Here is an 11,129-nt window from a genome sequence, read left to right as displayed (position 1 = left end):
AGTTCGCTTGCTGTGTAAGAATTGCATGAAATCCTTGGTCCTCTGCATTAACTCACCCATCATCTACCTTTGCTATGGAAACATTAACTCTTTGTGGTCAGCACTACAGGTCAACTCAACTTCTAAATAAAATCAGTGGTTGGTGCATGGTCATTTTGTTATAGGACTTGAAAATACAGATGCTTTAGTGAGTACGTCCCATCAAATCTCATCTACTTACCTATCAGGGGTTTGGTAGTAAAGGTAGAAAGTTTGGAAAGCAGTCCACATACACAAAAAAAAAATTCACATAAGGTCAAAATAATCATTTAGTTGTTCTTTGAGAAAATCCAAAAGATTTGTGTTACACCTTAACCCCCCAGTGAAAGAATCACCAGGAACTGAAGCAGTAAGGCACCACAGCAGCAAATGTATCAAGTTGTCCATTAGGGCTAGACTGTTCCTTACCACATAATGAATATGCAGACACAGGAATACTAGAGTATGTAAAGTACAATCTCATCTCAGAACTGTGCAATTCTTTCCTGCTACAAGTCATCCAGCAAGTATAAGAGACATCTCTCCATTATGTCTGTCATTGCAATAATACTGATAGCCTGATTGCCCAGTCTGTACTGCAGGTCCATTTCACAGAATAAGTCCATTTTCCATCGTTCAATCTTTGCTGCAAAATTTTCAGGATGTTCCCTGTTCACATTTCTGAAGCAGCAAGTTACTCCCAGGATCCTTCCTTTCTCACCATATTAGTTTAGTCGCATCAATTCTGTTCTAGATTGTTGAACATAAGGATAGAGTTGTAGATCTTCAGAGCTGGGCCGAGTTTCAGTCCCAATATCTTCACCAGATCACTGCGAGTAAGCAGCAAGAAGGCCACACCATCTATTTGCTGAGATAAATGACAATTACATTAGTAATAGCCTGTATAACTTAGCAGGGTAGATAAACTACAGACAGAGGCAAATCATGGTGACACTAATAAACTGAAAGGCTTTATCGGTGGATCGCTCAAACTCAGTCTTATCACGCGAACGACAGTCTGTACACACGCCCGATTTGGCGGGCGAACGACTGAACGACGGGACGTTCAAACGACCCGTCGTTCGCAAAAATCAGACGTGTGTATGGGCCTTTAGGCTTTGAACACACTTGGCAGTGTGTGAAAGGTCGCTTTTCTGGCATGTGCATTTTCGTTTTTTCCCCACACATGCGTTTTTCTTGCGTTTTAATTTGTTTGCAGTTTGCATATGCAAAACACAAATGCTTTTTTGATATGCGTTTTATGCAAATCACTAGGAAGTCAACAGGAAGCAGAAATACATCAAACATATACATCATACATATGCACTAAAATGCAATACCTCTGCGTCACCATTGACTTTCATTCTGTGCGTTTTTGAAAAATATGCAACAAAACCAGCATTTTTAAAAACGCACATTGCAAAGCGCATGTATATGTGCTTTTACATGCAGCCCATTGACTTGCATTATGTGCGTTTTGGCTGCGTTGTCCGGAACGCTAGCTATTCTGCTTAGTGTGTCCCTTGCCTTAATGCTATGAGTGTCGGTAGCTTGAATTGCTCAAACTTGTAGGCAAGAAAAGCTGCATTTTAGACTAGTGGAGGTAGAGGCTAACCTTAAACAATAACTGAAATACACAAATAATTGTGTTTATTTTAAAGAGACTGTAAAAAAATTCAGCATTATTTCTTCTATACTATAAGTTCCTTTATCTGTTCTAATGTCATCTGGAATACTGCAGCCTTTTCTTGTTGCCCCGTCTCTGTAATATATCTAATCTTCTTTTCTTTGTCAAGCTTTGTCCAGCCAGGGAGGAATGTGCTGCCTCTGCTGTGATAGGGAGATGTTATGCACGCCCCCTCCAGGCTCTGTGTGTGTGTGTGCGCTGTGTGTATGAGTCACAGGCAAGGTCTCTGCTCACAGCTAGCTTCTCTGTGAGGCTCATGGAGCTGTGACCTTTTGAACAGCTGTGAGTGCAGAAAGATCAGTTCAAAGCCCAGTCAAGCAGCTAAGGCAACACTGGGAGTAACATTCCAGCAGTCAATTCAGGCTTGAGAGGAGCCACTGCAAACGGCCACCTGCTCTGATGATGTATTTCCTGTTTGGTGGCCATCTTCATTGTTTTCAAAAGCAATGAATAAAACAGTGATTTTATTCCCAAGAAAGCAGCAGGGAGCGATGAGTTGATAATTGCAGTTATCAGATGTAAGGTGTGTTTTGTGAAGCAAATTTTCCCAGGTCATTTGAACTGAAATGTGGCACATTGGGAAAAAGGTGGGTGATTATTAGGCCTATCCTGCTGTACACTGTGCAATTATAGTATTTTTCTAATCAGTACTAATATACTGAGCTTTATAACTAAAAACAAAATCCAGTTTCATCAGTGGGAGCTTCACAGAAATATTGATTCACAAAATTTCCCATTTTATTAAATGAAAAGTGGTAAATCTAACATATAAAGTTAACCAAATATTGTTTAACCACTTGCCGACCGCCCACTACCTATGGGCGGCGGCAAGATGGCTCCTCCAGGACCGCCTAATGCCTTTTGGCGACGGCACATGGGGGACTAATTAGTCGGCGATCGCGTGCAGGGATGCACGCACATCCGCCGGCATTAGGCTCCGCCCACCCGCCAGCCAATTAGCAACGCCGGCAAGTTGTAAATACCCTATCTCGACGCTACTAAATGTATAATACACTTTGTTAAGCTAACAAAGTGTATTACACTGGCTGCCTCCTCCCCTGGTTGTCCCAGTGATCGAGTGACCACCAGGGGAGGAGGCAGCCCTTCTAGTAATCACACAAGCACACTGATCCTGCCCCCTGATCGCCCACAGCACCCCTCAGACACCCCCCCCCCCCCGGATCACCCCCTCAGACCACTGTTTGCACCCAATCACCCCCTCTAATCACCCATCTCCCTGTAACTAACTGTGAACGCTATATTTTAGATTAGGCTCTAATCAGCCCCCTGGGGCTCCTGATCACCCCCCCCATACCCTCAGATCTTCCCCAGACCCCCACCCCCTTTGTGTACTGTATACATCTATTCTCCCCTGTAATCACCCACTGATCACCTGTCAATCACCCAACAATCACCCCCCCGTCACTGCTGCCCATCAGATCAAACCCTAACCTGCCCCTTGCGGGCACCTGATCCCCCGCCCACACCCTTAGATCGCCCGCAAACCCACCCTCAGATCACCTCCCAAGTGCATTTTTTACATCTGTTCTCCCCTCTAATCACCCACTGATCACCCATCATTCACCCCCTGTCACTGCTACCCATCAGATCAGACCCTAATCTGCCCCTTGCAGGCACCCAATCACCCGCCCACACCCTTAGATCGCCCTCAGACCCCCTCTGATCAACTCGCCAGTGCATTGCTTGCATATATTCTCCCCTGTAATTACCTACTGATCACCCATCAATCACCCAGTCACCACCTGTCACTGCTACCCATCAGATCAGACCCTAATCTGCCCCTTGCGGGCAACCAAACACCCGCCCACACTATCAGAGACCCCTCAGACCCCCCCTGATCACCTCCCCAGTGCATTGATTGCATCTATCTTCCCCTCTAATCACCACCTGAGACACCCATCAATCACCTCCTGTCACCCCCTAGCACTCCTACCCATCAGATCAGGCCCATATTGCCCCCTGTGGGCTTCTGATCACCCGCCCACACCCTCAGATCCCCCTCAGAATCCCCCCGATCACCCCCCCGTCATTATCCTAGTGATCTCAAAACAGTGATCAGTGAAAACTGTCACTTTTTTAGTATCACTAGTGTTAACAGTTAGGCCAGTTATTTAGCTAGGGCCCTTCGCTGGGTAGTTAGAGTCAGTTAGCACTCAGCCCACCACACCGCAGTCACTAATTAGTTGCTGATGATCATCATCACTGTCGCTAATCAGCATTGCTAGTATATAGTATCTGTAAGTGATCATTACTGATCGCAGTCAGATCTATATTAGGGTCACTAGGATACACTAAAAACGCAGTGTTTGACCGATCAGGCCTGATCGTTCGCCTGCACTTGCGTTCAGCCCCACCGCAGTGACAATCTTTTTTCTGATCACTGCAAAAAACACTGTACAATAGCTGTGGCGCTGTAAAGATCAGTTTTGATTTTTTTTTTTTTTAATCAAAACTCAGTGACCACAACTTTCTACTTCACAAGTACTCCCTTTTACTAGGTAGGTGCTCTTTTTCCTGGGTAGTCTCAGAGGAATACCCCCTAAATTTAGCAGTCCACCATGGAAAAAAGGGGTACTCTGCTGAAGAGGCCGCCGAGATTCTGGCCCAGTGGTGTGAGTGCGATTGGGAGGCCTCATCCGACGAATCATCCGGGTCAGAATACGAACGGGTGAACAGCAGTGGCTCTCTGACCGAAAGCAAAGACGAGGTTGAGATCCCGGTTAGAGCCAGGCGTACCACACCCCATGTCACTGGACCACAGGTGGAGTAGGATCAGACTCAAGGGCAGCAGAGTGGTGCTAGCGCTGATCCAAGTTTTCTTGGTGAGGCATGCACCAGCAGCGTAGCATCTCCTGGACCTAGCACCAGTACTACCATAGACCCTGGTGAAGTGGAGAGCACCAGCATGGTAGTAGAAACTGGTTCGGTGGCACGTGCATTAAGACCCGATTCGCAGCCACCAGCAAAACGGGCCCGTACTACCCATAGTCTCACAGAGGTGCTGGCAAATCCCAATTGGCAATCCCCTGGTTCCGCCGCACCCGTACTGCCCCCTTTCACCGCCCAGTCTGGAGTTCAGGTGGAGACAGATAATCTAGGATCGGCCCTAGACTTTTTTTCATCTGGTCTGCACTGTGGATCTCTATGACTTAATTGTGGCTGAGACCAACCATTATGCCACACAATACGCAACCGCCAATCCGAGAAGATACCCAGCCCAGCCTTTTCGGTGGAAACCACTTCAAGTTTCCAAACTTACATTTTTTGACTAGACGCATGTTAAGGAGAAGGCCCAAAAAAATGTTATTGCGGTCTTATTGGTCTACGCACCCAATACATCATATGCCCATGTTCTCTGCTGCCATGTCCAGGTCATGATTTAAGAACATCCTGCGCTTCCTGCACTTCAGTGCCAATACAACCTGTCATCTAAGAGGCCACCCTGCTTATGACCGGTTCCACAAAATTCGGCCCCTCACAGACCACCTGTCATCAAAATTTGCAGATGCTTATACCCCTGTACAGTCATTTTGAGGCATTTGATTTCCAGACTACTCCTCACGGTTTTGGGCCCCTAAAATGCCAGGGCAGTATAGGAACCCCACAAGTGACCCCATTTTAGAAAAAGACACACCACGGTATTCAGTTAGGTATATGGTGAGTTCATAGAAGATTTTAAAAAAAAATCAATTTCCCCTAACTTGTGACAAAAAATAAATTCTTCTATGAACTCACCATACTCCTAACATAATACCTTGGGGTGTCTTTCTAAAATGGGGTCAGTTGTGGGGTTCCTATACTGTCCTGGCATTTTAGGGTCCCCAAACCATGAGAAGTAGTCTGGAAACCAAATGCCTCAAAATGACCTGTGAAATCCTAAAAGTACTCAGGGTCTTTGGGCCCCTTAGCGCACCTAGGCTGCAAAAAAGTGTCACACATGTGGTATCGCCGGACTCAGAAGTAGTATAATGTGTTTTCGGGTGTAGTTTTACACATACCCATGCTGGGTGGGAGAAATATCTCTGTAAAATTGTGTGTAAAAAAAAAAAATTGTCATTTACGGAGATATTTCTCCCACCCAGCATGGGTATGTGTAAAAATACACCCCAAAACACATTATACTACTTCGGAGTACGGCGATACCACATGACACTTTTTTGCAGGCTAGGTGCGCTAAGAGGTCCAAAGTCCAATGAGCACCTTTAGGCTTTACAGGGGTGCTTACAATTTAGCACCCCCAAAAATGCCAGGACAGTAAACACACCCCACAAATGACCCCATTTTGGAAAGTAGACACCCCAAAGTATTCAGAGAGAGGCATGGTGAGTCCGTGGCAGATTTCATGGAAACTTTTTTTATTTTATTTTTTGTCACAAAGTGTAATTTTCCTCTAACTTGTGACAAACAATAAAATCTTCTATGAACTCACCATGCCTCTTAGTGAATACTTTGGGATGCCTTCTTTCCAAAATGGGGTCATTTGGGGGTATTTATACTATCCTGGAATTCTAGCACCTCATGAAACATGACAGGTGCTCAGAAAAGTCAGAGATGCTTCAAACTGGGGAAATTCACTTTTTGCACCATAGTTTGTAAACACTATAACTTTTACCCAAACAAAACAAAAAAAATCCAATAAGTGTATTTATTGATCAAAGACATATAGCACAATACATTTAGACAAAAATGTATATAGAAATTTTACTTTATTTGAAAAATGTCACCACAGAAAGCTAAAAAAAAATATTTTTTTGGGCAAAATTCATGTCTTTTTTGATGAAAATAATAAAAACTAAACATCGCAGCAGCAATCAAATAGCACCAAAAGAAAGCTGTATTAGCGACAAGAAAAGGAGGTAAAATTCATTTAGATAGTAGGTTGTATGACCGAGCAATAAACCGTTAAAGCTGCAGTGGCTGAATGGAAAAAAAGGGCTGGTCCTTAAAGCAGTATAAAACCCTGACATCATTTTCAATAAAAACATGTTTTGCTACTTTTTATATGCCATACAGTTAGCATATTTGCTTTTGTGCATAAGTCTTATTATTCATTTAGAAATTATACGTTCCTAAAGTAAACTTATTTTAATCTGAGAGCTGACTTTGCATTTTATTTATAACTGCTTTATTCATCCTCTAACTTAAAGGATACCCGAAGTGACATGTGACATGATGAAATAGACATCTGTTTGTACAGTGCCTAGCACACAAATAACTATGCTGTGTTCCTTTTTTTCTTGCTCTGCCTGAAAGAGTTAAATATAAGGTATGTAAGTGGCTGACTCAGTCCCGACTCAGACAGGAAGTGACTGCAGTGTGGCCCTCCCTGATAAGAAATGCCAACTATAAAACATTTTCCTAGCAGAAAATAGCTTCTGAGAGCAAGAAAGAGGTAAAAAAGGGGAATTTTTCATCAGTGAGGGTCACACTGTAGTCACTTCCTGTTTGAGTCAGGACTGAGTCAGCCACTTACATACCTTATATTTAACTCTTTCAGGCAGAGAAAGAAAAAAGGAACACCGCATAGTTATTTGTGTGCTAGGCACTGTACAAACAGGTCTATCTCATCATGTCACATGTCACTTCGGGTATCCTTTAATCAGAAAGCATTTATGCTTGGCTGACTTTGTTCAGGGGACCCAGTAATGTGAGAGAAGGCTTTGTTTACATTTCTCACTTGATACAATTAAACACAAGATAACATTATGTAAAGTTCGAAAGCGACCAGCTCTGCTGGAAAGACTCCTATTAGACCTACCGGTAATGGAGTTTCTGATTGTCATCCGGGACAACCTGAGATCCGGTCCCGCCCCGGATCTGTGGAAACACAATTAACCAAGAAGATTAAAAGCCCCCGCCCTCCCTTACTCCTCAGTGCATCTGAAAGTAAACAAGCCTAGAAACACCAAGATGGAGAGGAATCTCCCCGTGACTAATAAAAACCCTCCAGTGACCTGCATATTATAAGATAGGTGCGCAACAGGCGAAGGGAAAGGGTTATAGGCGTTGTCCCGGATGACAATCAGAAACTCCATTACCGGTAGGTCTAATAGGAGTCTTTCTCTAATTATCATTCGGGACAACCTGAGAGATAGTCAAGAAGTCTTTTGAAAAAAAGACTCACCTAGGGAGGGACCACCGCCTGAAGCACCTTTCTGCCAAACGACTGATCCTGCTGCGATAATACATCCACTCTGTAGTGTTTAATAAAAGTAGATGCGCTGGACCACGTTGCCGCTTGACATATTTGCTGAATGGTGGCTCCTGCTCTTTCTGCCCAGGAAGTTGATAAGGAACGGGTAGAATGAGCCTTGATGTTAGATGGTACTGTACAGTTACTTCCCTCATAAGCTGTCGCTATGGTCAATTTAATCCATCTAGCAATAGTATGTCTGGAAGCTTGCTGCCCCCTATTCTTTCCCGCAAACAATACTAACAGATTATTTGACTTTCTAAATTCTCTTGTTCTAGAGAGATAGACTAGTATAACTCTTCTGACGTCTAGACAGTGAAAACTTTCTTCCCTTGGTCCCGAAGGTTTAGAACAAAAGGAAGGTAGGACAATCTCCTGCGATCTGTGAAAGGTAGAGGCTACCTTTGGCAGATAAGTAGGATCCAATCTAAGCCTTACGCTATCCGGACAAATTATTAAAAACGGGTCTTTGATAGATAAGGCTTGTAAATCGCTTAAACGTCTAGCCGACGTTATGGCGATCAGAAATGCTAATTTGTACGTTAAAAATTTTATATCAATATCCTCAATTGGTTCGAAAGGAGCTTTTATTAGGCCGTTGAGTACTAATGATAAATCCCATTGGAGAAAAATCTTCTGTGGAACTGGAGAAGATCTCTGTAGGGCTTTGAAGAAATTCTTTACTAATTCTTCCTGTGCCAGGTGTCTATCTAGAAGAATGGATAAGGCTGAACACTGAACCTTGAGGGTACTAGGTGCTAATTTCATATCGAATCCATCCTGGAGAAACTCCAGGACAGAACTAGTCAAAGTCTGACTTTTTGAACGTGATTCACACCAAGCTGTATATACCTTCCAAACCTTACGATATATCTTCTGAGTTACCGGCTTTCTACATTTCATAATAGTCTCAATAACCTTTTCAGAAAGTCCCTTGTTTCTCATTATCACCCTCTCAGGATCCAGGCTGCCAGATTGAATAATTGTGGACTGGGATGAATTAGTGGGCCCTGAATCAGGAGGTCCGGGCGAACCGGTAAAGGAAAAGGCGGTTGTGTCGACAATTTTAGTAGAGTTGCATACCAAGGCCTCTTTGGCCATTGGGGTGCTATCAAAATTAACTTGACTTTTTCCCTTTGAAGTTTTACCAACACTTGCGGAAGAAGTACTATTGGAGGGAATGCGTAACATAGGTTGAATTCCCAAGGAAGACTTAGCGCGTCCAACCCCAGCGACTTCTGGCATTTGTGTAGAGAATAAAAAAGCTTCACTTTTGCATTCCGCGGGGATGCAAAAAGATCCACCTCTGGCACTCCAAACCTCTGAGTTACCATTCGGAAGACCTCCGAATGAAGCTCCCATTCCGAATGGTTTATTTCCTGCCGGCTCAAAAAATCCGCCTCTATGTTGAGGGCGCCTTTTATGTGAACCGCAGATAAAGATAGAACTCGAGGTTCTATCCATTCTAGGATTTCCGCACACAGGGACATCAGATCTCTTGATCTCGTGCCCCCCTGTTTCGATAGATACGCCACCGTCGTGATGTTGTCGGAGAATATTAAGACATGATTGCCCTCTATCAGAGACTGAAAAGATAGTAGGGCCTCTTGAACTGCCATCAGTTCTCTGAAGTTGGACGACTTCTTTTTTATTGAGGGTGGCCAATTTCCCTGGGCATGATTGCCCAACGCTGTTGCCCCCCAACCCCAGGAACTTGCGTCTGTAAAAATCTTTATCGGATTGTCCTGCCTCCAGAATTTCCCTTTGTCCAGGTTCTGTGCTTCCATCCACCAGGATAGACTGTATTTTACTGTCTCTGGAATAGGGATTAGCAGGTCCAGGGAATCCCCGGATTTGTCCCAATTTGCCAATAGCAGCATCTGCAGCTCCCTGCTGTGTGCCTGAGCCCAAGTGACTGCTGGAATGGATGCTGAAAACAGGCCTAAAATTCGCATGATCAATCTGAGAGAGGACCTCTCCTGACCCACCATACTCTCTATTTCCGACTGGATTTTTACAATCTTTTCTGGTGGTAGCAAAATCTTTTTTACCACTGAATTTATCTTGTAACCCAAAAATATGATCTCCTGCACTGGCGAAAGGGCTGACTTCTCGTAATTTATAATCCATCCGACTTGAGAAAGGGTTTTGATTACAATGTCTCTGTGAGTTATGAGGAGACCTTCTGATTCTGCGACTACTAGAAGATCGTCCAAGTATGGAACAATCGAGATACCCTGAATTCTCAAGTTTTTCATTACTTCTGCCAGGACCTTCGTGAATATGTGGGGTGCTGTCGCAATTCCGAAGGGCATTGCCTGAAACTGAAAGTGACGAATCTGAGATCCTGTCTTTATTGCAAATCTCAAATATTTTTGATGGGCGGAAAAAATAGGGATGTGCAGGTACGCGTCTCGAAGATCTATTGACGCAAAGAACTCTTTGCCCTTCAAAAGAGCTTTCACCGAATAAATACTCTCCATTCTGAATCTTTTGTATATCAAGAATGGGTTGAGAGATTTTAGGTTCAGAATAAACCGGAACTCTCCGTTGGCTTTCTTTACTAAAAAAACATGAGAATAGTACCCCCGGAATACCTCTTCCTGGGGTACCGGAACAATCACTCTCTTTTCGATTAATTTTTGAATCTCCAATTCGAGACCCCGGGCTTTTTCCGGATCTCTTGGAGTCGGGTTTACAAATTTCCTTTGGGGGGGGGGGAGATTGGAAAACTGAAGTCGGTAACCCTGTTTTATAATCTGCAACACAAACGGATCGGGATTTAATTTCTCCCACTCTGACCGAAAATAAATCAATCTTCCCCCCACCGGCAGACTGTCATTTATTTGGTTTGGGGGGTTCAGTCCTGCCAAGAGCGAAACCCCCTCTCCCCCTTCCTTTCGGAAAGGACCACTTCCTTTGCACATTCCGATTTTCTCCCTGGGATGAGACTTGCTTTCGAGACACAAACGGTTTCTTCCCTTTAATCACCTTCTTTTTGCATGGAAATTGTTTCCCTTTTTCCGCCGAGCGGGATAAAACATCATCCAAGCCCGGCCCAAAAAGCAAATTACCTTCAAAGGGGATAGAACATAGTCTATTTTTAGAAGTTTGATCCCCCTCCCAGGTCTTTAGCCACACGGCCCGCCTTGCCGAATTCACAAGAGCGGTAGTACGGGCCGACACTCTGATAAGTTCTGTGACTGCATC

General features: G+C 44.0%; 1 protein-coding gene across 1 annotated transcript in view; it reads right to left on the bottom strand.

Moving 5' to 3' along the window:
- Positions 1–290: 290 nt before the first annotated feature.
- The window catches only part of LOC137546554 (lethal(3)malignant brain tumor-like protein 4), a 55,560-nt gene continuing 44,721 nt past the window's right edge, over positions 291–11,129 (bottom strand). The window contains 1 exon segment of the mRNA XM_068269161.1: positions 291–886. Coding sequence (XP_068125262.1) covers positions 758–886 — 129 coding nt within the window. The 3' untranslated portion in view covers positions 291–757.

This window comes from Hyperolius riggenbachi, chromosome 2 (assembly GCF_040937935.1).
Source record: "Hyperolius riggenbachi isolate aHypRig1 chromosome 2, aHypRig1.pri, whole genome shotgun sequence".
Taxonomy (NCBI): Eukaryota; Metazoa; Chordata; class Amphibia; order Anura; family Hyperoliidae; genus Hyperolius; species Hyperolius riggenbachi.
The sequence above is the reverse complement of the archived record's forward strand: the minus strand, read 5'-3'. Positions and strand labels throughout refer to the sequence as shown.